Source organism: Artibeus jamaicensis, unplaced genomic scaffold (assembly GCF_021234435.1).
Source record: "Artibeus jamaicensis isolate MK-2021 breed Jamaican fruit bat unplaced genomic scaffold, CSHL_Jam_final contig_519, whole genome shotgun sequence".
Lineage (NCBI taxonomy): Eukaryota > Metazoa > Chordata > Mammalia > Chiroptera > Phyllostomidae > Artibeus > Artibeus jamaicensis.
The window spans coordinates 32,847,510-32,874,287 of NW_026521871.1; the positions used below are offsets into that span (position 1 = coordinate 32,847,510).

At 46.1% G+C, this 26,778-nt stretch overlaps 1 protein-coding gene across 2 annotated transcripts in view; it reads left to right on the plus strand.

Moving 5' to 3' along the window:
- PLCL2 (phospholipase C like 2) overlaps nt 1-26,778 on the plus strand; it is a 161,965-nt gene that overhangs the window by 97,180 nt on the left and 38,007 nt on the right. For both annotated transcript variants that reach the window (XM_037143966.2, XM_037143967.2), the window contains exon 4: nt 1,842-2,045. In XM_037143966.2, coding sequence (XP_036999861.2) covers nt 1,842-2,045 — 204 coding nt within the window. The remainder of the gene's footprint in view (nt 1-1,841; nt 2,046-26,778) is intronic.

The window sequence follows — 26,778 nt, forward strand, 5'->3', positions numbered from 1 at the left end:
TGCATGACAGCTGCTCAGCGTGTGTTTATTAAATAGACACATGTACTATATTAGCTGATTATATGTTTATGTGTGAGTATATACAGGGTGGGGCATAAGTAGGTTTACAGTTGTGAGGAGTACATGAAACACAGGTTCTTCTGGTATTCTTATTAATTAATTATTGTAGTATTTTCCACACAAACAGCTGTGAATCTACATTTGCCCCACCCTGTATATAACTATTATAAGAAGAATGCCACTGGCAAGTGAGATCTGACTCAGAAAATTCAATATATTTCACCCCTCTCCCAATTTGGATGCCTCATTAATAAAAACACCTTCCCACAGTAGAGAAATTTTATTCTGGTTCTTTCAAAGTAAAGCATACCAGAAATACGAAGGGCGTTCCCCCATTTCTGAGGGTGAGAATGGCTTGGTTAACCCTCAGCTCTGAGCAAGCCACATTGCCCCCAGCCCCACGGCTGCTGCTGTGCGTGGGACCCAGAATCCCCGAGGACCTGCCAGAGCCTGAGCCTCACCTTTCCAGAACCACGTGCTCGGAGCGGAGCCCAAGGTGGTGATGTTCAATGAGCACTGAGCGCAGGCAGCCCCGGCCTGAGGGCGCAGCAGCGAAGGCCCAGATGACCTTAGCTGGGGGCGGGCGGTGGAAGGGGAAGCAGCCCGCAAGCAGGTGAATAAACACACAGGCGAGTGCTGTGAAGGAGGTGCAACGGAGTGGTCGGGAGGCCACGCCCTGGATTGGACCATCTCGATTATTCTTGTACGCAGTCAGCACTGAAGTGCCTTTGAGCCAAATGACCTGCAGTTGGCTGTCCATGCTTAAAATGATATTAATAAAAAGAACATGTTTAAACTTAAAACAAAAGTGCTGCTCGTTTCCCAGAACCGGGGAATTGGAGAGCAGAAGCACGGGGCGTGGCCGGTCTCCATCCCGCCCTGCCATGTCCAGCTCAGCCCGGGGCCCCCGTGTGCCTGGAGTAATAGCCCAACTCCTACTGGGATTAGAATTTGCCTGATTTTGTATCATAACTATTCAAAGCATAAGCTTCAACATGAACAGATTTCAAGTAAAATCTTGACTCCTTTACTTGCCCACTGGGTGGCCTTGGACAAGTAACAGCCAGCGGCTGTAGCTGAGGCTCAGCTCACTGACCCACAGGTGGCTTGTGGAGGGGAATGAGGTGAAAGGCCTCCTGTCTGGATATTTTCACGGCATATGTCTGGTGACTAGGGAAAAAGGAGGGGGGTGGGGAAGCAGTGAAGTCCGTGGAGACACCGATAGGGGAAGTTCCACGGGTAACAGGGTCCCCCACTGGGCAGACCCGACTACGAACCGCCACATCCTCAAAGTTCCTTTCGATTGGGAACCAGCAGGTGTAGACAGGTGAGAGAGTTTCCAGTTCCTACCTCAGAAATACTCCTTTCCTTTTTGAATGGATGGCCTCCTCGATTCTTATTTTAAGCCTGATTTCATTTTTCCCCTTAATCTCTACATTTTTGTGACTGCAGAGAAGCCATTCTTTTTGCTTGCTCATAATTGCCTATCAGCCTCAGCGCTGCTCTGAACTTTGATCTGAAAAGAGGCTCTGCCCTCGGGAAGATTTTAACTTGTTTACGTTTTGTGTAATTGTAATAAATTGGTATTACAAATACCTATAATCGCATTTACTTTGGAAAGGAGCCCGTTTTCACAGGATGAAATAATCGTTGGCCAGCTCCGTCATGGCAAGGCTGACAACTGTCGTGCTCGGCAGTTCCGGTGTGACCCAGTGTGTCCAGTGGGACATCCACAAACGCCTGGTCAGTGACACAGTGCCTCCTTCCTTCCCATGGCACAGAATGCGGTGGCGTCCTTCAAGGAGCTGTGTGGCCTCTCCTCTGTGGCCAATCTCATGCAGTGCATGTTGGCGGTGTCCCCCCGCTTTCTGGGGCCTGAAAACACACCCCTGGTGGTCCTGAATCTCAGCGAGCCGTATCCCACCATGGAGTTGCAGGGCATCGTGCCTGAGGTTCTGAAGAAGATCGTCACTACCTACGACACGGTGAGCAGTTTTTTGTACGCTTATGTAGCCCAGGTGAGAGAGGTGTCTTAGGTAACACACCAGGCATAATTAAGAACTCGTGTGGAGGACTGTTTTCCTATTTCATGCTTCATTTACCTGTGTTGGAAAAACCACTCTCCTGACCTTGCAGGATTTGAAACAGGTTACTGTTTTCATCGTTGTTTTAGAAAGCGGGATTCAGGCAGTCTTGCCCCAGTCGGAGTAAATCATAGCTTGCTCTTCAATAGCTGTATCTGAATAGATTTCTAAAGGATATACTATTTTCCACATAGGTATAGTAAAGAGTTGTTTTTTTTAACTCTTCCCCTGCAGCCAGCCATTGATTCACTCACTTTGTTTTGTTTTTACTTTTCAAACTGGTAATGATGAGAAACTTAATGTTCAAAAAAATACGTTTTAAGTGCCATAAGGGGCGGGGCTTCCATCACATAACTCCACTCTGTGTGACGGAGTTCTTTCTAACAGCCGGTGCTCTGAGACACCTGTAATTGTAATCAGCTTAACACGAATGAGGTATCCTGAGCAGACCTGGAATGGTGCATATTTGTACTTACAGTATATCTTGTGTTTTATTTTAATCACATTCTGCCCTTAATGTACTTTTTGATTTATCATAACTCTGAGGGAGAAGAATTTAGTGGGTGAACCACACCCATTTCAAGCTCACAATGTAGTCGAAGCTCTCAGAACTCCTGAGTGCTGGCAATTAATCTGTAGTCTGTCGAGGTTAAGGTTGGTGTTGGACAAGACCCTCCCAGATGGGCCAGACTTCTCACTGTTTACCATTTAGGGTGCTCAGGGTTAAGAGGCCTCCCCTCCTCCGCACCAATGGTGCAAACCAACCCCACAAAACACTGGGCTTCTTCGGATGCAGGACGCCATGGTCAAAAACAAAACAAGACTGGTATGATACACTGTAACAAAAATATTTGTAAGTGTTTCATTCATTGCTCCGAAAGCTGCAGTTCGGAGGGATTTCTGCAATTCAAAGAAAAGGAAACAGCACTTTAGGTCAGCATTTCCCACACTGTGTTCAGAGGAACCTTGGTTTCTTAGGATGTCAGTAAATGTCACATGGAGAAAGGTTGCTGCTGAAATAATTTGGGGAAGTACTGGTTTGAACGAAATTAACCAGACATCTTCCTGGCCAGGCTTCTCCGGGCCCTTTATTTGCAAGCACAGTGAGTTCCCAAGAGGGTGGTGGACGCAGCGTGCCCTGTTTCACAAACCGCCTTGACCACGGGGTACCATATCCAAAAACACCATTTCCGAAGATCTTTTGTTCTTGATTTTCTTCACTTCTTGGAAGTGTAAGTCGGAAGAATAGAAGGTTTTAAAAAGCTTATCAGTTCATACCTTAAAAAAAAGTGGTACTTGATCTTTTTCATAGGTTCTTGCACAACAGCCACACTTTATAGCAGATGCTTTTTATCCCTGCTATTTCCGGCTTAGAGTTCGTGGTCGCATAAGAGCTATAAAGGACTGGACCTGGGACGCTGCCGGCGACCTAGAGAGTGTCAGTCAACCTGCAGGAGGAAGGCAGGCCAGGGGCTGATGTCCGTGAGAAACACCACGCTGGGCCCCTGTCCTCAGGGGGCATCTGGCTACTGGAAGGAAATGGGGCCACTGGGAGGGACGTCACCACAAAAAGCTCGTGCTGAGAGCCTTCTGGGGAAGATGGAGATGCAGGAAGAAGTGGTAAATGTGGGGAAGTTTGAAGAGCTCTTCCGTGTTGCGACCCAGGCTACCTAGTTACTTCCCGACCCTAAGTTTTATGAGACGAAGCCAAGCAGCTGCTAGCTGGTATCTGTGAATGCCTTTTAAGGTGAAGCCACAAATAAAATCATTAGACGTTTTACAGACCTATTTCACTGACCAGAATCTAACGCAACGTACTCCCCTCAGGGATTTCACTGATGGCTATGGCAGTCACGTGGTGACCAGCCTCCATGGAAACCTTTCTAACAAGAGCGGTGGTGGTACCCTATGCAGGCGGTGACAGGACAGACTGGACAGGGGCCAGCACCCAGGACCTGGGTCAGGGGCTGGAAGCTGACCCCCAACAGGAGGGTGGTCTCGACCAGGTTCTCAGGGGGTAGGGGACTAACCCTTGTCCTGTCTGTCCTGGTGGGCCTCCCATGTAGGGCTCCAGGAGCCCCTGTAGAGCAACATCGGGCACGGAATTATTCAGTGATGGTCGGGTCCCTGCTTCTTCCTTGTCCTGGGCTGGCAGATGATAACACTGGCTATGTGACTCTTATTTTGACGATGTGTGTTGTTGTGGAAGTGATAAGACAGAATGTATGCACTTACTTACATTTTTTAAATTGTGGAACTACTCTTCCGTGAGGTTTAATTGGAATAGCTGTGCTGAATTCTGCCCCTAGCTTTATTGATTTGTTCTGTTTCTAATTCTAGCTGATAAATCAAGCTATAAAATACTTAGAATTAATTCAAATTACTTGAATTTTAGAAATTGTAGTTTTGCTAAAGCAATATTAGAACTCTTGTGACATTTTACCATCGTTTTTTAGTGACTTAATGGTCTCTCACCTGTGACAAAGGTTAAACATTGATGGAAAATGCACTACAGGTTTTCACAGCCTGTAACTTTAAATCTAGCTCTTCAGTTTTTGTAATGTTATGTTGAACTTAATCCCAGAATAACCTTAGAAACAAGATCTTATCTCATCTTGTCGACTTCCCATCTATTCCCATCTCTAATTTGAAGACCCCAAGTGAGAAGTAAGGGTGGTTGAGGAATCACCCTGCAGAACTCCGGTCACTGCCGGTCTACACTGCTGAGCTCACCCTCCGGTGGGGGCAGTGCTGTGCTCGCTCCTAAGGGTGTACAGACTGATGCTGTCTGGATTGTGATGACTCTGCAGCATCTAAGCTCTTATTAACAGACTAGCATATCGCAGCTACGTCCGTGTCTGTGAGGAGAGAGGACGCGGAGGAGTCGATGATGGCGAAGGGAACACGTGAGCCTGCATTGAGACCGGAAGAGAATGCCCATGCCTAGCCGGCCACGTGTCCTGGTTTTCCTGGAATGGACCCTGCCTAGACACCTGCTGTCCCAGCATAATTAGTAACATTCTCCCTCCAACTTGTAGAAGTACCTCCTTAGATAATTAGTTGTGTGCTCACCATGCCTGTGGCCCCTCGATTGTTCTGATGGCTTTTGTGACTACCATCAAAGAACAGATCTTCAAAACTGCCCTGATTGTCGTTTTACTCAGCAATTTGTGATATCTTCTTGGGTCCCAGAAGTGGTGAGGTTTGGGCCTGGGACCTAGTTCAGGAAGGCAGCTGTCAAAGCCATTCGGGGAGAGGAAAGAGAAGTACAGGCACCTTCTTAGACAACACAGACAGGAAGGGCTGTCAAAAATAGGGATTGGACCGGTGTGGAGAGTGGGGAGGACCACGCGTTGTTTGTTCCCCTTGAGAAGTTTACAGTTCAATGGAAGGGATGGAGAGTACCCTTAGATAGTAAGATGATAGATGATTGACCGATTGATTGGTATTAAAATATGTAAACAAATTATTTGGATGTATATGAGAGAGAAGGTTCAATCTTAGGTTTAGGGATTAGGAAGACTTTAAGGCTTTTGAGCTAGACCTTTAGAAGAAGTCAGATTTCAACAGGTAAGATAAGAAGAGGTGACTTCACAGGGCGAAACACACTCAGAAATAGGAATGGTTATGTAAACTGAGAGTCTGGCGAACCACTGCATGTCCTTTATGATTCATAACTCCCTTAAGAGCCAATCCGCACCAGCATCTCAGCACCACGTTCCCCCCTCCCATCAGCGTCAGCGTCTAATTCCCATCTTTTTAACCCGAAGCGATTCTTACCGTCCTTCTAACGTTGATGAGAGCAGTCCTTACTACCCTAACTACCTGTGTTTGTTAGTTTCAGATTTACTGTCTGTTTCAGAGTTCAATTTAAAAAAATTTTTTTACTAGATACCTAGTATCAGAGAGAGACCAAGGAGTCAGCACTCTTCCTCCATAGAAAGAAAATATTGGAAATGTAAATATCTTGCGAAGTGCGACATGAAAAGAAAGTTGTCTGTAAGCTTTTTCATCGGGCGTTGAGTCCTGTTCTCTAAGTGAAATAAGTCAGACACAGAAAAACAAGTACCGCTTGATTCTGCCTATTTAAGCTTTTTAAAATAGTCAAATTCATAAATACAAAGATTGGAACGGTAGGTACCCGTGGCTGGGGGAGGGCTGGGGAGCTGCTGATCCACACGCAGATGAATAGACTCTAGAGGTCTGGGAACACCACGTGCTGTGCAGTAGAAATTGGTTAGGAGGGTGGAGCTCACGATAAGTGTTCTTATCACAGTAAGATTTTTTATTTTTTTAAAGGTTTTATTTATTTATCTTTAGAGGGTAATGAAAGGAGAGAGGAGGGAGAGAAACATCAATGTATGGTTGCCTCTCGTGTGTTCCCTGCTCGGACCTGGCCTGCAACCCAGGCGTGTGCTCTGACTGGGATTTAAACCATGATCCTTTAGTCCACAGGCCTGCACTTAATCCACTGAGCTATACCAACCAGGGCACAGTAAGATTTTTTAAAAGAAAAAAGTTTTTTCTTTTTAAATTATTATTCTGTTACAGTTGTCCCTATTTTTACCCCTTTGCCCTCCTCCTCCCCCCTCCCCCTCCCCCCAGCCTCTGTCACTCTGTTCCATGTTTCCCTGTCTCTGGCTCTATTTTGCTCGTTGGTTTATTTTGTTCATTAGATTTTTTTTGTTGATCTTGCTGTAATTTTTATGTAATATGGAATGTGCTTTAGCCACTGTAATTAAATTGGAGATGCAATTTTAGCGAATGGAAAGGAGAGAAGAGAAAAAAGTAAAGGAAATGACACCCACCTCAGTTATGGGCAGGCTGGTTGTCCGTCAGTTCGGCGGTGGACTCTCAGGCAGCCGTCCTCTGTTCAGAGATTGTATATGAATTCATTCTCGTCATCTCAGTTCCCTTATCTGTTCTCTGGGCAATCCGTTTCCCCAGTGGAGAATGGTACTGTTTTAGCATCGAAAGGAACAAGGTGCTTTGTCTAAGAGGTTGTTATTTACTCTCTGTGAATGTTTTTTACGTACATTACTAAGTCGTGTCTTCTAATTCATAACTTTAAATATGCCTTAAATAGAAACAAGTTTATTTAAAGGTTTTATTTATTTATTTTTAGAGTGGAGAGAAGGGAGGGAGAAAGAGAAGGAGAGAAACATCGATGTGGGAGGGAAACATCGATCAGTTGCCTCTCACACACTCCTAACCTGAGACCTGGCCTGCAGCCCAGGCACGTGCCCTAACCTGGAATCCAACTGGTGACCTTTCCGTTTGCGGGACGATGCCCAACCCGCTGAGCCACACCAGTCAGAACGGAAACTGAGTTCTTTAAATCAAATGTGGATATGAAACACAGGCATGCTGGTAGTTGGCATGAGATACAGGACCAGTCTGCTTTATGCTGCCAGTGTGGTTTCGTGTGTGTTGTTGTGCCACCGCTTAAAGCAGTGAAGAAATAAATCACAATTCATAACTGGTGGAGTGTGCCCCTCTGGACCAAGCTGGAGATGACCTGTGATGGGGTTACTATTGATCTCCATCTCCCCTGTGACTCCTTTCATCATTCTCCTGCCTCCGAGCCTGACATGAAACGCTTCTTTTAATCAGAGGTGTCAGCTTGCCCAGCTTTTGTAACTATCCAGTACAAAACAAAAGGGCCAGATAGAATATGATGCATTGGAGTGAGACTGAGCTGAAAAATAAAAATAAAATGGATAAGGAAAGGGGGTGTATCCTGCCGCAGAGGGAAGAGCGGAATCCCGAAGGCTGTAGCTGAATTTGGTGACAGGGCAGGTCCGCCCAGTGACGTACCACGGAGCCACTCCAGAACTGCTACCAAGCCAATGAGAGAGGGAAAGAAATATTTAAAAGAATACGATGAGCCCTGGTCAGTGTGGCTCAGTTGTTTGGAACATCGTTTTATAAACCGAAAGGTCACGGGTTCAATTCCCGGTCAAGGCACCTACCTGGGTTGCAGGTTTGGCCCCCAGTCGGGGGCACATACGATAGGCGACGGATCAGTGTTGCCCTCTCACACCAGTGTCTCTCCCTCTCTCTCCCTCTCCCTTACCCCCCTCTGAAGTCAGTGAGCGTGCCCTCAGGTGAGGATTCAAAAACAAAAGTCATGACAGCATCCCCTGTATCATCAGAGCAGGCTGCCTCTTAGGAATCGGATGCAGGGAGATTTGGAAACTTCTGCAAGGTAGTCCTTCAGGGTGAGGCCCAGGGTGGTGATTATAAGACTGTATTTCTGCTCCAGTTTTCTAGTTATACGTGTCTCCACAGAAACCAGTGAGGAATACGTATTTAGAAATATCCTTACACACATACACACACCAGATACTAAGTTATGAACAGTTGAAGAGAAGCATGTTAGGGCCTGACAGTCCTCTTGGAAGAGACTTCCTCATATAGCTCTTTTATCTATGTAATTGGACACCCAGTTCCAAGACCTCTGGGAGGACAGAGACGAACACCTCAGTGGGGACCAATATGTTGTCAGATGGTGTCCTCAGACAAGAAGTGATAACTGGTACTGAGCATGCTGCTGTGTCACCTGACATGTTACCAGTCCGATTTAAAGTTTCTCGGTGAGCTAGGGCGTAACAGCTTGGTGCCGTGTGGGTGTGTGGGGCCTGGGAGCCCGCTGTTGGCGTCAGTTGGTTTTGCATTTGAACCGAGGCCGCCGCAGGGGTGGGCAACTGTACGGTGCCGTGGTTTGAGGCCAGGTGCTTGGTGGGGTCTCTACTGTTTTGCTTCTCAGTTTAGAGCTTTTCTGTTGCTTTTTCAAGGGATAGAGCAAGCTTACAGATTTTTCAAACATTTTATTTCCCGGAATCTGGTAGACAATATATATAAAATACACCTGAAATGTAAAGCTCTAGAAAAAGTTAGGGAACTTCTTTCTAAAGCTATGCTTTATGCAAAAGAACACTACTCCATCTTCGATGAGAGATCTCTGAAGTACCTTAGTCGTTTTTCCTCCTTTGCAAGAGCAGAGAAATGACTTCCTGTGTTTCCATCAAATTCCATATTAGACGTGGGTTTTGTTCTTGTATACTTCCTTCAGAGTCTGTTTTTGATATATATTCTCTTCTTGATGGCAAGTATAGAATATTTTGTTCTTGTTTCTGCAGTGGCTAAGGATACCTCCATGAGTTATTTGCTAAGTTCTTCTTTGTCTCAAGGAAACTTTAGAAAAGAGGACCATGTGCATCTTTAAAATTCGGTATTTTCTCTGTGAGTGATACACACAGTTCTTCTGGTCAGCCGCGACATGCACTGGTGGCTTTTGAAAGCTGCGGGCAGGCATTTCACTTCCTGACCCTTGTTTACTCACTCCGTGTTCCTGTTAGACTCGGAGTGAACGGGCTCTGATTGCGCAGACCAGCCAGTGCTGGCTGTCGCTGCATTTCTGTGGCCATCGTCCTAATGCAGCCCCTCGTCACCTTATGTCCCCATGGCAGAGTTTGAGTTCAGAATTCACACTGAATTTCAGATGGTGATGAAAATGCAGCTTCTCTCTCTCTCTCTCTCTCTCTCTCTTTCTCTCTCAGTGAGAGGTGGGTATTCCTAAATTTTAATTCAGTTTGGTAAACTTCATTCATTGCGTTTGGACTGTAGATGCTCCGCTTTTCAGGGGAAAAGCTCCACCCCTCAGACTTTCTTTCCCTCTGCTCCTCTACAAAGTGGCCACCAGTTGCCCAGAGAAGAACGGGTGCAGAAGTCTTCTGTGTCCTTATTAAAGCTCACCGTGCTCCCCCCTCCCTGCCCTGCACCTTGAGTTTGGTCCACTCCGTAGGGGGAATTCCCAGCTCCATGTCCAGTCACTCAGGGCGACCAGAGCTGGCCCTGCCCTTCCCTCCTGCTGCCCGAGATGCAAGCCCCTGGCAGCAGGAGGGCAGTCTTCGCCACCCAAGGGCGTGAAGCTCCAGGGCTGCTTCATAGGTTGAAATCATCGAGAAAGTAGTTTCTCCTTGACCTAGGCTTACTTTCAAGCCTGTCGTTTTTAGTGGAAACCTGAATCAAAATCTAATTTGACCTTTAAATCTGAGAAGTGTCTTTGTTTTTAATGAGCTAGCTGCTCCTCACCCAGGCTCTGAAACTCGCTGTTTGCATAGGTGGAAAGCCCCCAAGGCAAAAACGGTTTCTAAAACACTGCAGCATGTGTGGGAAAAATAGTTTCACCCCATCCCCAGGACACCCCTGTTATTGCTTCTGCCGTGGCTGCCCGGACTGCAGCATCCCCTCCTCTCAGCACCCATCCTCTGGGTTGTCATAGAGCCAGACTTCCTGAAATGTCACCTGGAGAAAGGCCCGGATGTCTCAGAGCCAGCAGGTAGAGCTAGAAGCATGAAGTGACAACTTTCAGAACTAGAGCAGCTAAAGGGATATGGTGATCAATAGTAAGAGACAGGTCGCTGTTCCTTTGACTGTCATCGTTAGGTGGGTCGTGTTCTTCTTAGAGCATCTTGGAACAGCAACATCCCGTGGGTGTGTTTCGATGAAGAATTTACGTTAAGCCTCATAATTGCCAAGAGAGGGATGAAGGCGGGGATAACTTTAAGGACATAAACCTCATGCATGTGTTCCTCTAGCAATTAACGTTTTCCAGAATCAAAAATTTTTACTTGCTCTTGAAACATGCATCAAACACTGTTTGTTAATACTGTACAGCCCTTTAAAAGGAAAACGTCTTTACAGCATCCAGAATCATTTGATGTGAAAGGGTGACGTTATTTCTGTAGTGTTCGCAGAATGGTGTCTTTTCTGCGTCTGGGTCTGTGGGTGTGATTGTCCTCCTTTGTGGAAATCCGTTTCAGGCAGAAAAGCGGTGGTCCAAGGCTCAAAGAGCCTGACTGGACTTCCCCGTGTGATTGATTTGTGTGTCTTTATGCAGCGTGAGTTCCTAATCCTTTCAGCTTCACACAATTGAAAACTCGCTGACCTAGAACATGCATCTCATGGCTCATTAATGCCTCAGCCTGCTTCTCCCCTGTGTTTGAGAGCCCTCTGGCTTGGTCCCACCTTCGGCCCAGAGCGGAGCTACGTCTCTGCTTGACCCTGTGTGCTGCTGGCACTGAGGGGACTCTGCCAGTGTGTGCTGGCTACTTAGAGAGAGATCGATGCACGCGGTATTCGTCTCCATTGCTGTGAACTTGCAGAGGGCGGGTAAAAGTTTGGATCCCCCCAAGTCTGGGGGCGCCACTTTGGAGCACCAGCCACTCGCTGGTAATACTCCATTAGAGGAGCCAGTAACCAACCGTACCTTCACTGTTTAACTTAGTTTCCTAAGGGTGGCAGTTTTTGATCAGAGTGGGAGTCGGGGATATGAAACCAATTGTGAGGCTACATCCCACCTGGAAAGGTGGCTGCCTTCGCCATCTGAGCCTGGCCCCAAGTGGGGCTCAGAATGTCCTCCAGTGCGTTACGTGGAAATAATTTCCTGAGTGATTATTTTAACCACACTGGCTTCAAAGTGCTGGCTACAGTTAGCCAGTAGGAGTTGCAAATACAAACTTAGTTTCAACAGAACTTTTTGTTAAAGATTCATCAAAAGGGTAAATAAACTGTTTAATATCTCTTTGTGCTCCATTGTCGCTCATATTCAGGTTTGAGTTTAGAAAGCGTGTAAGGTGCAGTGGTAATATAATTTTATTGTTTAGGATCCTGATGTTCTCCACATCATTCCCTGACTTTGTACCTGTAAGACCCACTCATCACAGATTAGCTTGATTTATTGCCATGGATTCGTGTGCAATTTAGAAGGACTCAGTGCTTTTCCGTGTAGAAATTCAGCAGCGTTGAACTGGAAAGACTGACATTACATCAGACGCCCGTGTAAAATTGTTAGTGGCAGTACACAGACAGGTTTGTAAACGGAGCAATGAGCTCTTCCATGGTCCCACATGCTCTTTGGATGTGGGATCACATTTCAGAAGACAACTCTCTAAGAAATGGGGTCTTTTGGATGGAATCGCCTTCATAAAAACGAAGCTGTTGAAATAACCAGTTTATATTTCAGAATTGTTTTTGAGAAAGTACAATCGTAGACACCTGAGCCACCTCTGGCATCTTCGTGTGGAGCAGTAAGACCTTCGCATTTCTGATTTTTTTTCCTGTCCATGATGCTCCCCGTCACGAGCTGGGGAAAGAAAACCTATAAAGGCGTCTTAGCACAGCCTGTCAAGCAATGAGGCAGCAATTTTTCTTCATGGCTGCGTGTGTTCCTACTAATACCTTTTGGCGCTGTCTAAGCTTTGAAGCCTGTTCTGTTGACATGTTACGTGTGGCCTCATGTTCGTAAGACTGAAGAAATTCAGGTCAGCTTGAGGATTCATTGCTCCTCCTTTTCCCGTGGGTGGGAGGGCTCACCCTCAGCCTCACCATCGGTCATGCCTGGGTGGGGACCTTCCATCTCCCCACCTGAGCTGCTCTCTCGGTGGGAACTGCAGGGACTGTCACTTGGTTTTTATTTTAATAGCGACTGGTTTTCATCCTGTTCACTTATATTCCCCCAGACTGCTGTGAAATAATGAATGCCACTCACCCCACTAAAATAACCACCTTTATACCAGAAATCTGATTGTATCACCACCCAAATTTATCAGGAATAAAAATAGCACTAAATAATGATTTTAGAGTCTTTTCTAACTTAATTAGAGCAGTTTCAATTCTGAACCATAAAAAAATTACTTACAGTAAACTCGGTGGGTGGACGTTATGATGTGCTAAGGAGTTGAGTTTAACTCTACAAACTTAATTACCAGTTAACTTAAAAATAACATGGTTTAAAATATTTATTTCCCTACTACATTTGGTATTGGTGAAATCTTTGAGGCGAAATGTTACACATTCATATATGGAGATTTTATGTAGGATATCCTTTATCTACTTACAGAAATGTTTATTTCAAGTTTGATTGCTAATTCAACTCTGAAATCAGCGTTGATCATTCTAGTTTACGGTTATTACCCTTCTCCACTGGCGAGTGCTCAAATGTAGTTACATTCTCGTTTATGTCATCAAATGGCACAAACCAGTCAGTCATCTGGTGCCAAAAGAAATACAAAACCCAAAACCTGTCTCCGTGACTACAGATGGTTATTTGAGGATGTAGCGAAGTGCAACTGGGATGGTACTTAATAATTTTTAGTTGATTTCCTGAAACTGAGCCCTGTCTTTGTTGGGAGTTCGTGAAAGGGTTTAACCATTGTTAAGATTCTCCATAATCATTTTTTCTTTGCTTACATGTATTGTAGCACCTGGTTGTCCTTTTAAAATACCAACTGCACTTGCTTTTTAATGGCTGTTTTCTAAGATGCACCTGCAGCAAATCAAACTGTGTTCCGTTGAACACTGTTAGTCCAGTGTCACCAGATGGTCATCACATCACATGTCAGAGCAGGGGCTGGACCTGGCGGCCTGAGGGCCAGTCTGGGGTCACCTTTTTGCAGTGGGCGAGTCAAGAATGTTTTTTTGCGTGTTAAACGACTAGAAATTTTTTTTAAATAGTAGCGTCTCATGACATGAGAAGATCATATGAAACTCAAATCTGCGTTTATAAGTGAAATTTGATTAGAACGCAGCCTCATTTACTACGTATTCTCTGACTGCTTTCCCACGGCAGCGGCAGAGTGGTTGCAACAGCTTTGAAACTAAGCCTCAAACGTAGCCAAAAATGTGTGCTGTCTGCTCCTTCACAGAAAACGTTTGCCAGCCCCTCAGGAAGAACCAGAGAAAAGGTCCTTAGAGTACTTCGTTCGATGCACTGGTTTCCAAATCCACATTTGCCAGCTTGAATTGCAATGTAATTTTATTCTCTCTTTTTAAAATAATGTACTAAGTGCATTTTGAATTTTGGTCCATAAGAACATTCTGCTTGTTAACCCAGTAGGCGGTGAGGGCTGCAACCACTTGAGCGCCTTTGTCCTGGGAAAAGCAGGGAGCCCAGAGCAGCAACACTGGTTGCTGGCCTTCTGGTGGCAGGAACCTGAAGACAGTGGAGGCCAGGAAAACTGAAGTTAGCTCTGATTTCTCACAGCGTCCACAAGGCGAGCGTGCTGTGTCAGTAGAGTTGTGTATAATCCAACAAAATGTGTATCTAACTTCACACGTATTTAGTGAGAGGCATAATCACAATGGTGCTGCTTGGTAAGAAGGCATTAAAAAAAAATCAGGCGAAGAACAGAGTTTGAGAGGTGCTCCTTTCCTCAGTCAGACCAAGCAGTTCTTGTCTGTGGAGGGGGAGGGTGGGGTGGAGAAAGGGGAATTGGGCGGAGGTTCTGCATCTTCTCTACAAACCCCGGGTTTCCTTTCACGCTCCCTGACAGAGAGGAGGAGGGCTTTCTCTCAAATTATCACCCCCAGGCCTGGCTAACCGCATTCTATTTAAAGCTGCCTTACACGGGAGGGATTAGACAGGGTGCAGGAGGCGGAGACCCAGCCCCTCTCTCAGCGGGGAAGCTGCTCAGGAGCTTCCCTGCGGTTCCCACACCCTGTGACTCTTCCTGCTCTTGGTCTCCTTACTCTCCCTGCAGCCTTTGCGTTCACTGGTGTGACTGATTCTTTTTCGTAAGCTCCCTCTCTCCCGCTCCCCCACCTCTGAGCTCGGGGATGGCAGGAACTGCCTGTGTCCTGCTCTCCACTGTGTTCTCACCACAGAGCTGGCACTCGAAATGTATGTGTGAACGAATGAGCGAAAGTGACCTTGATGTCCAGGACACAGGTGTCAGGTGTCCTTTCTACTATGTGTCTCTGCCCTGGAGTGTCTCCATTTCCCTGAACAGGACTGAGTTGTATCATCACCAGTAGCCTTCCTTGGAAGAGTTAGGTCTGGGGGCTGGTGAGGAGGAGTCGCTGTCCCAGTATTAACCTAGCCCTCCAGTCCCGAGGCACTGAGTGGTGGCCTTGCCAGTCCAGGGAGTGCAGGGCACCTGAGACTGGTGGGCACCTCCGGACACTGGGGGGGGAGGGTGGGGCCAGAGGCAGAAGGGGCTGGGCCTAGAACAGGTGGGAGGAAGGCAGGCGTGAGGGTCCCGGCTCCCCAGAGCATTTACCTTTTTCCCTAGATGTCTCCCCTACGCTTCACCAGGGAATTCCTTACCGTGTTTGAAAGGCCTACTTCAAGCTGGACGTGTCCTAGTAAGAAAACAGAGCAGACTGAGCAATAGAGAGGGGGCGGAAGAGTAGGCGCGGGCTCTTAGTTGCTCCCATGGCCAGGAGAGGAGCCAGATTCAGGGAAGTTTTACGATTTTCCAAATCATGTTCATAAATCAGTTGTCATATGAGCTAACAGGTGGGCACAGGCTCCTGGCGGGTTGAGCGGAGAAGTCCTTGAATGCCAGACAGCCACCTTCTCTCCATTTTTGTACCCACCTCATCTCTGACACTGAACCCACCCTAGTGAGTGAGCCACACACACACGGCTGTGCTCCCGAGGCAAGAAACCTGGAAGCACACAACGCCCGCCGGCTCCGACCCCACCTTGGGAAACCCTTGTTTGCGTTATCTCACGAGCCACCCTGAGCCGACCCGGAGCACCTGGCGCCCAGCAGAAGTCCTGCTCTGGTGTGTGTTGTCAAGGCCCGTCTCCTGAGCACAGCCTCACACGGACCGTCCAAGCCGGTGTGTGTGGAGTGGGCATACACGTGTACAGGGCTGTTCTCATACGGAGACGTCGTGACTAGAAACCAGGGGTGGAGGGCGTGCGGGCGCTCTAGGACGGCCGTTCTGTGCCACTTTCACGGCACGCATGAACCAATTACTAAAATTCTGCGGCACACCGAAGAATATATTTTTTGTTGATCTGACAAAAAATTGGGTGTTATTTTGATTCATTCACACTGATGGCTGTTGTGGTGTTGGCTGTTGTCCTTTTTTTACTTGAGTAAAGGAAAAGAGGTCAGTGCCCCTGACTAAATAGTCTGTGTTGCATGTTTTAAGGACTCTGCGGCTCACCGATTGGGAATCGCTGCCCGGGAAGGAGCTGAGTGGCGCCTTTCCGGGGGTGGCACTAGCACAAAGGGTGAGCAGGGAGTCCCTGCTCTGGTGCTCACTCTGGGACCGTGGACAAGGCCATTTCTTGATCTGTAAATTGGGCATAGTGTCACCACCCCTTGGTCAGGAGGTTACGTGTCCACAGCCCAGAACGTAATAAAGTCTCAATAAGTGGTGGTCATTATCACATGATTGTGAGTGTTCAAAGGCTAGAAGCACATAGACCTTCACGTGCGCATGTTTTAACATCACTCCAGACTTCCCGGCAGCAGCGTGGCTGTGTGGGTAGCGTGTGGTTGCTCCATCTCATCAAGGCAGGTTTGAAAGTACAAAGTGAATGAAGAGCAGAAGGTGAGGTTTCACACCACTTTGCTAAGCTGGTCGTCTCTCTGCTCTGAAAAGGGGGGGCAGGGGAACGTGTGAGTAATGTAGTCACCTCCGGAAAGGATGCCTGGGTGTGAAGGGCGAATACTGCAGCAGCTGGTCTGTGCGTTACTGTCTTCTAGTGCTGCTGTTCCGGGAACCCTGTGGACACCGCATTGTGCTCAAAAACTTTGCTTTTCATTACACAGAAACCTCAAACTGCTTTTCTCTGTTAACCAGCTTCTATACTTAGTTATCGCAGACCCGAGAGGAACTAATGATACCTTACACCAGTACTACGATTGAATTACCTTCTGTTGATTAGGAGTTCCTAAATCACCTTGAGCCCATTGGAGAAAAGGCTCGATAGAAATGCACAGTAATAAGTGGTACTATGTTTAATTCAAATTGTATCCTTTGAAATTTAAATTAGTAATAATAGTTTTAAATGAACATGTCAGAACTCTGAATGGTCCTCGGCGACATGAAAGAGTCAATGGAGCATCTTCAAGTTCCTAACCTGCCCTCCGGAAGTAGCTTGCTCAGTGAGTACTTGGGTTTAACAAGTTCAATGTTCCCTTTCTCCCTGCAGGGATGATGCAGGCCAGGGTTTCAGCCATTCTCATCAGTTCTTTGGAGACTCTCCCTCCATCCAAGACGTAGCTTCTGCATTCGCTGTCTTTAAAACTTCCCAGACCTGGGGAGTCACGGTGATGCCCTGGCCCCTCATCCCTCTTACCAGACATTTACTGGAGGCAGCAGTGAGTGAGGGGCTGGCCATCCACCACATTTCCCACTGGGCTGGGCCTGGCTGCCCAAAGGCCCAGCAGGAAGTTCCTTTCCAAGTTGCTACATCCCTAACGTATCCCTTCCTGCTCCCGTAATCACAGTGGATACTTGAACGCTAGGTGCCATCTGAGATGATAGGAGGCTGTCATGTAAGCACATCATCATTACCGGTAAGCGAGCAGAGAAGTGTTTTACAGTGTGAGAGGCTGGCGTAACTGAAGGCCCCAGGGAGGATGGGGTTGTGTGTGCAGGACCAACAGACGACCGAGGAGCAAACTCGTCACACGCTGGGACATCGCTTGCTCGGGGTGGCAGGGTCGCATACGGCTTCCCACGGTAATCACGTAGGAAATGATGGGTAGCACACCACCTTCTTCCCTGAGGCAGCTTCTGATGGTGCGAGGCTGATCATAAAACAGAGAAATAGCAAGATTATTATTGTTACATGAACTTACTGGATTCATGCTCTCCACACAGCAAAGCACAGCATGATATATCACGACAGGACCTGGTAGGAATTATTATATAGTTTTTCTGGATAGTTTTATAGTTGCAATGGAGTTCCTTTTTAGGGTAGTTTTGCTTCTGGGTTTTGTTTTCAGTAATTTTTACTTGCTCTGAATACTGTACAGAAAAAGAGCAACCCCAATTCTATTCAACCGTTTGAAATTCTGTGTACGTTGTGAAACCAAAGCTATCCAACGGTTTTAAAACTTTGCCAGCAATTTATAGTAGGATGAAGATTTTAAACCTGTACATGGACTTCATAATCAGTCTTTTGGTCATAGGAACCCTGGTTTTTCCAGAGTCCCTTTCTGTTTTCCCCCAGCCATTTAAACATACTTGGGAAAATACGGACACTTCTAATAGTGCTAAATCCCAGTTAATCTAGAAATGTGAATGAATAAGGGTTTAGTCATGGCTTGATAGTTTATTCAATTGTCTGCATAAAATAAAAAGTCCTTGTCTGATTTGAAATTTCTTAACTGCTCTAAAAAATGTATCTTTGGATAAGATACAACAGCCTGGTGCATTCACTGTTTTGATGCCCCTAACTTCTGCCTCTGTGATTTTGTCTCGTTTTCCCTTCTGTTCCTCTGCCCTCCACCCCCATTTCCTCCCTGCCCTGTTTTTTCTCATCTGTGCTCCTCTCCCCTCTCCTCTCGCCCAGCAAGTGTGTGTTGCTAAGGACTTCTAGTGGCTAACACTGGAAGTGCCTCCCAGAAACTCCCACAAGCGGAAACTTCCCGTCCACCCAGTGTGCACGGGGCACCGAAGCAACTGGGAGTGAGAAAGAACCTAGGGAAATCGGGTGTTGTGACTGTGTAATACCACTGATTTTTGTGACTTTTATGCTGAATGCAAAAAGTTATTTAAGTGAGAAGAGAAAGCTATATTACTCTTAGCACGATGTCTTTGTCTTTACATGGTGCGTCTCCTCAGAGATTGCACTTGGAATAAACTTGAACTTTGTTCTGTGAAGTACTGCCCTTTCCAAGCACATTAATATGGTAATATATTACTTTGGAGTGAGAAATTATAGATGGAGGCATTGAGGCAGAGGGGGCTATTCGTCATGTGAACATTCAACAGCTACAGATGAGGTGGGATGTTCCTTCACGAGATTGCTCTGCGTCTCAGTGCCCCAGAGGTTCAGGTTGCATCGGCGTTTAGATGAGAGTCACGTGGCAGGGTAGCCACAACCATCCCAGGGGGTGCCGCACGCTGGCTCTGTGGCGAACTTCATGAGACGTTGCAGCACATTGAAAAGCTAGAGAACGCTTGGCTTCCTGAACGTGGACCCTGGGTCACTCATAACTCATAATTCACTCCAGATTTATACAGCACTTGGCACCTATTCTTTGGCAAGAAATGATTGTTAAAATAGTTGAGTACAGTGTCAAGGCAGGCTCCTAGGATGCCAAAACCATTCTTTGGTTGAATATGATAGAAACTGAGAAAAATTCAGTTCACAAGAAAGATTTTGAAATACTCTCCCCTGTATAGTCGGTTCTGCTACAACGCTTGTTTTAAAAATGCAAATTTATTTGAATGACGGACATGTTAGTGAACGATTTTAGACTGAGGCGGATTTCATGTTTTCTGAAGCACAGCTCTGACCACAAGAAACACCAGTGAACGCAGAAAACCGCGCCTTGGTGAACTGGATGCACACACCCACACCTCACACACCCACCAGCTACGGTGGTTCACCCAGAGTGTTAGGAGCTGCGCCACCCACATCTCGTGCTGCCCCTTCTCATCAGGTTTCAGGCCGCTCTACTCTCCTTCTTCACAGTGACTCACACGCTGCAACACTCCCGACACCCATCGCAACGAGCAATCCTCAGGTCTTTTTCCAGTGCCACATTTATTATAGTAATTCTGTATTCCTTAACCATTTAACATTCAGAACAGTGTGCTATCACTTTTATTTAGTTCCTGCGTTTCATGTGTCACTGCAAATTTTTTTTTTCTTTTTTAAATATTATTTTATTGTTGTCCCCCTCACCTCACTTCCCCCACAAACCTCTTGGTTGTTCTCGCACTGTTCTCTATGGCACCTGATTGATGACTGATGTTGAGGGGCACATGCGTAGTTGCCTGAGAGCAGAAGGGTCAGGACTGCTGTCACACTCTCCCTGGTTACCGGACCCAGAGTCCCTCGGACCGTGGGCCCACCCCCTCCCAGCAACTCCCCTCGCACATCTGTGAACACTTAACTGAGCCTGTCTGGCTCTTCCCCTTGGACCACTCCCGCGTCTCTTACACTGGGTTTCTCCGCCTGTTCCTTGGCATGATTCTGGAGCACCGCTGTGATGCTTTAATCTCAGTCATCTTTCAAATTCCGCCCTTGGAGATGGAAACCTTCTTTCTCTCAGTTTCCACCTCTGTGCAGAAAGTTCCCAATTTTCCGGTGCTCACTTGCATGGTGTCTGGTGGATGCTGCAGGTTTTCCCTCAAGGCTGCCCCCTTGGAACCACCAGCTCTGCTCATCAAAGGTGAACTCCACATCCTGAAGCAGTTACCATATTAAAGATACTTTGCAAACTGTGAAATGCTTCACAGGTGGTGGGTGGGTCACAGTTTTCCTTATCTATCCATTTTACCCTCTGTGTCTTCGGCTTTTCCTTTTGCGCCCGCAGCACTTAAAATCACCCAGTGCTGATTTGTTCGCCTGTTCTCCCTGCACAATCTCAATTCCACCCCCCTTTGGCCTCCCATGTCTCCCACACCTCAGGGGGGCCCTGCTGGCTGTCTTCCCCATTTTCAGGTCCCCACCCTCACTTCTTCCCTCACCCTGTGTCTTCACTTCTGAGATTCCACTATGATCACAGAGCATCTCTGCTTAAAATTGTAATGTCGTATCCCAGGGAAACCAGGATGCGTCTCCCTGCTTCCCTGCGATGTGAATGGCAATGGCAATGCCTGGGGAGCTTACTGATACTTTACATTGATTCGTATCCTGCCGCTCCCCCTCGTGCCTGCAGTGGTGTCCCCTACAGGGTAGCGCCCCAATAAAATAAGCTCCTCTCTACATGTGCCTTAACAATGCAGTAATGCTTTTTAATCCGGCAGAGCTTTAGCTTCTTCCATAATTTTTCTATTACAGAGGGTTTTTCCCCCTGTAATTTGCATAGTGGAAAATGTGGAAGCAGAAGTGAGATTTATGAGGAAACTAGGACAGGTTACTTGGGAAACAGTTTGTTATTTAGAAAGTGTTTTCATAGTGACCTTGCTGGGAGGGATGGTGGCCGCAGCTATTCCTGACACAGCAAACCCCGGCCCTGGAGGGTGACCGGCTGTCTGCCCTCCCCCACACAGCTGAGTGTGGCCGCAAACCTTTCACCTGCTGGCGGTGGGAAGGGGGGCAAAGACCCCACAGCAATATAACTTCCACACTCCAGTTCCAATGAGTGATTTTCATATTATTTTCAAGTACTAAGAGCTATGTTGTATTTTCCAACAATAACTTTATAAATAGTTTCTCTTCTGTTCAACTTTGAGACATTGTACTGTATTTGGAAGGTTTAATGAAAGAAAATGTTACCTCTGAATTTCAGTGTTTCTGCATTAGATTCTAAAATTCTTCGCCCACATACTATTAACTATTGATATATATATATATAAAGATAGAGTTGCTAACTCAGAGGGATGTTACTTTCAAGAGCACGGAATAAAAGCACCAAAGCTTTCAGGTTCCTGAGGGAATTGTGTTCTTACCCGTTCTGAACATTAGTGAACCAGCTCACTTTGTAAGGCTGTGTAGCACAGGGGTGACAGTCCTCCGGTGACCCCAAGCTTTAGAGACTGCTATAGAGCTCCTTCTCATTAGAGGTAGAATACTGCTTCGGATTGAATTGGTTCATCTTCCAAAGACCTCAGTCCTTGGTTCACAGGTGCCATTTTGTTATTCTTCGCTGGAGCCCTGGGAGGCAAGTCCAGCTTCGGTCCTCCCAGGGTCTTTCCTCGGCTTGGTGGTACCCGAAGCCACACCTGCCAGCCTGCCACCTGGACCTTTGCTGTCAGCCGAGGCCTACGTGGATCAGCACAGGCTTAGAACTCTGGGGGTTTTCAGTGAGAACTAGGTGTACCATTTTTTATAAGTCCATTGTAAAGCTTGGGAATGATGCTCAATTTTTTGAGTTGGGGAAAATATTTACCTGTGACGTGTCACCCAGTCACAGCATTTGTGCAAAAGACAGCATTTTTGCTCTCAACCTGTTCTTTTTTATAACAAATGTGGTGCTTCTCAGACCAAGGCTTCATAACTTGATTAGAAAGAGCTGCAACCGAAGCAGCAGCAGCAGCAGCAGCCCTGTGCTAAGATGAGGACGGGTAAAGGAAGGTCTTCCGAGAGAGGCTTTTTCTATCCGGAACTGAGGATCGAAGGGGAAAAATGTCGAATTTTGAAGATGTTATTACTGTTATTACATTTATTTCACCCAAGGGCTTAAGTTACTTTTGTTGTTATCAAAATCTGTGTTTTGGGGATGAAAGGTTTGATGTATTGCCTAAAATAAAACATAAGATTCTTACATAAAACCATAGACTTGCTTATTCTGAAAACAGGATTTTCCAGTTTGACATGCAAATTTCAAAACAGAAAATGAAAAACAATCTATAGAAATCCAGTAAGATGAAATATATTAATATAGTAATTATCCTCCTAAAACCTATAAACAGGAAAGTTTGACTTACACTAACTAACCTGAGGAGTTATTTTCAAAACAGCATCCTTTTAAAAAGCATTTCTGATTTCTTTCCAGCCTAATGAAATATTAATTTGAATTTTTACTTTGCCTTTACTTCCTGCTTTTCATCTGCTTTAGTCCCATGTTGAAATCTTGTGTTAGAGCTGATCAAATCTATGTTAAACCTATAGATTTTTTTCAAATGAATTGTTAGTTTCAGAAATGTAGGAGGTACTGGTAACTAGACAGTAATAGGAATTCCATTAACAACAGCTATGTAACAGCATCTTGTGAGATGTGCACACAGTGAGAGTGTCCACACGGTGAGTTCCCAGGGCCGGCAGCAGGATATCTGATTGCGGTGCCAACACTTGCATGTCTCTGCTTTTAAAGGGGACTGATGAAGTTAAGCCATTTGCATCAGTTCATATTATGCTTATAAAACCAGCCGCTCTAACGAGCCTTGCATTGTACTGGCATATTAATGTAATATATGCCAAGAAAATAACTTAAAGCAGTTTTCCCTTTGAGTCATCTTTTGATGTCCCTCCCCACGTCGGCTTTTGTCTAGTCTGAGATGCTTATTCTAGTAGCTTTACATTAAATAGAAATTATTTCTCTGCTATAAGAATGAATTGTTAGATGGAGGAAAGTAAATTGTTTATTGTCATTTAAAAATATGTGCCCTGGCTGGTGTAGCTCAGTGGATTGAGCGCGGGCCTGCGAACCAAAGGATCACGGTTTGATTCCCAGTCAGGGCACATGCCTGGGTTGCAGGCCAGTTCCCAGTGGGGGACGCATGAGAGGCAACCATAGATTGATGTTTCTCTCCCTCTCTCCTTTCTTTCCCCTCTAAAGATTAGCTAGATAAAAAAAACTTAAGAAAAATATGTTTTCCCCAAGACGATTCATAGACATATTATTTAAAATACTGACACTCTGGGCCAGTGTTAGTAAGCTGTGTTACTACCGCCGTGCCTCACTGTGTGGTCAACCTGTGGTCATTGGTGTTAGTTCAACACCAAGAGGAATCCCCGTTTCGGGGGTGCAGTGAAGAAGAAACTTTACTGAGTGCACACAGTTCAGTTGCGAAACAGCACAGCTGTTAGAAAGCCCTGGAACCAGGCCCCTCTCTGGCTTGACAGCGCTGCTCTGCTCTGGCCTCATGTTTCATCTTCAGGGTTTCAGCCCCAGCAAAAGAAACACAGTTGTTAGCCTTCGGTGGAAAGGGAAAATGAGTTCTCTAAGCCAGAGGGGAGCTGACTTCTGAAAACAGAAGTCCCCACCCCTGCTTCCTCATGTAAATGAGGACTCTAAATTCTCACAGTTTGATTGGTCCAAAAGGCACTGTTCTGATTGGCCAGAATGGAGGTGCTCTAATTGGTTGATGGGGGTATAGGTACACAGTTCCAATTGGCTAAGGAATGCCTCTGTTGGTTGAAATAGGATTCCAGGGACAACTTTAAGGGCTGGCTCAGAGAGCAGAAGCAGTGCAGGAAGGCAGCTCAGTGGAGGAGGCAGGTAGTTTAGTGCTGGCCTCTCCCTGAAGTACAGTTTGCACGAGAGGCCCCAGTGTAGAAATGGTTGCTCGGCTCTGTTTTTAAAATTGGAGTCCAGTTAGTTACCCAGGAGCCCTTCTGAGTAGGTATCTTCTTTCTCAGGGTCCACAGTACCTATCAGAAGTTACTGAATTTCCTTTTTCACACTTTTCTGGTTGGAGTACCTTTCCTCTTCTTATGCAATTGCCACTCATATGTCAAGATCTCCCAAGGTGCTGTGGGAAAAGCAGAGGCTCTGAGGTCAAACGGAATACCAATTCCATTGTTTATTAGTTACAGTCCCTTTGTCCATAATACCAGATGACCTGGGAAAGTTGCCTACCTCGTAGGTCTTCCTTCATTGCTCACGTCTGTAAAACTAACACCCTAAATACCCACCTCATGTGGATTTTATGAGCATTAAATGAAATAGAACACAAGTATGTACTTGATGCAGAAGAGGCCTTGAATTACTTCTGTTTGGATTCATCAGCTCTTGTGCTATTTGTCATCACAACTTGTTACAAATTAGCAGACCTGGACAGAGATTGGTCCCCACTAGATCTAATGGCACCCTGATCGTGTCCCTGCTGTGTCCTCAGCACCATGTGCTCTCTCCATTCAGCTATGGTTGTCAGCTGAATGAAACAAGACATCAGCCAGCTGGCAGGCAGGAAAACCTAGCCCTGCCCTCTCAGTCGGAGGGACCCTTGACCTAGTGTGTTTATTGGAAGGAGCTCACAGTCCAGAGAGTTTCCTTATTGGAAGGAGTTCACAGTCCAGAGAGTTTCCTTAAGAATACCTAGAGGGGCTGTCTCACTCAAGAAGAACTTATGCAAATACTGCAAGAGTTGCGGGTGAATGAACTGATGCACTGGATGAGAACTACCAACTGCCATATGTTAATTTCGTTACAAGTGCACACCCAACTATACTACCCTCAAACTATAAAAAGATACAAATTGACAGTTCCTCTTCCCAAAGGAAGTGGTGAAAACATTTAATAACAGGTATGTCAAAGAGAATCACCTCTCCTAAGATCTGGATGAGTTTTCTTCTGCCTTGTCTAAGTTTTGCTAGCTGTGTTCCTACTTTCTCCTAGGCTCTGCCCTCCAGGACGCCCCTCCAGCATGATCTGCAGATAGCTGCTGCTGCTGCTTACGTACAAACCCGAAGACTGGCTTTTCACTGTGTCTGCATTCTGCACACTGTTGCGTTAGCCACCTTCAGATTTTATATACTGCTCATGAGTAAGAGTCAGGCAGTGGGAGGGCAGGCATGATTTTCACTGCCATTATTAGGAGAAGAACTATTGTACTGAAGTCCAAGCCACAAATGGAGCATCCCTGTGGATGCCAGGACACCACCCTTAAATATTCCACCAACCTGCCATAGCTGTCACCCAATAGTATGTGGGATGCAATGAAAATGCCACCTGTTATTGTGATTGCTGTTCACTTATAGCCCTGGGTCAGCAACTCTTTATTTATTCTCAGCACTAGTTCAGGGGCCCACTTAGAGGCTGCAGAAGGTGATTGTCCCAAGAACAAAGGACTGAGCCTCCCAAGTATTGAATTGCAGAGCACAAGAGGCTGGTGAGCTTCGCTCTCTAGCCCCTTGAGATAGATGTGTGTGTCTTCAGCCTTGTATGTATTTTACAGCTGAAAGGTGCATAACTATTTAACTTTCGGTGGGAGTTTAATCTGGAAGATGCTTTCAAGAGTAATCACGCAGTTTGTCGTTTCCCTGAGCTGCATCACATCGGGCTTTTTAAGTAAGACTAAAATTAGTGATGGGTGTGTGAAACACTGCCAGTGAATAGATGAAAGGAAGTCATACTCATCTAGCTAATTTTGTGTTACCAGAAAATGCCAGGCCCCTGAATAAACACGAGGAGTCAACCGTGACGTCAGCCAGTCACAGGTCTTCATTGCGCCCATCCCATGCCTTCTTTCATTTACTTCTCACAACCTCATCAGGGTCACGTCTGTTACTAAACACATTTTACTGGTAGGAAAGTATGGTTCCATGATTTCTAATGTCCTACTGACAAAGCTAATGAACAGCAGAACCAGGATTTGAACTCGTATACAGAAGCCTGTGCTCTTCCTGCTCCTGCTCCTGCCCCTGCCCCACCCCCAGGGTGAATCTGTTGTGAACACCTTTTCCCTGCAGGTTGTGTATGTGCATGAGCCTGTGCTGAAGGCTGCTGCTCAGTTTTCCTCTCTTCCCCCTGTTATCGTTCCTGTCCTGCCCATTGTTTCATGACCAGGTTCATTTCACGGCTTGTGTTTTTCCCCTTTTTTCTATTTGAATGATGGGGGCATGGTTGGCCACTTCTTGGATAGTGAGCTGTGACAACCGTATCCTTATTTGAAGAAGTCCTTGCTTCTTCATCTCTTTCATTTGGCTTGACATCAAAGCGGAAAAAGGTTACCAATGACGAGATGAACCTTTTCAGTGTGCAAATTATATAACAGTACAAATGACTTTATATCAGTATAATTGAGTGCTTAACTATTCATTTTTATCACTGCCTGCTCAATCTGTCAAGCTAGGATATTTTAATTCACAGGAATGACTCAGATCTTGAAGAATGAATGTGAAAACACTGAATTACAAGCCCCGCCACTAGGCTGTGAACTCCCTGAAGATGGGCTTCGTCCTGTAGGTCACTGTGTCCCTACTTCCTGCTCAGGGCTGCCTATAATAGACCTCCCATGAAGAATAAATGAAGCTATAAAT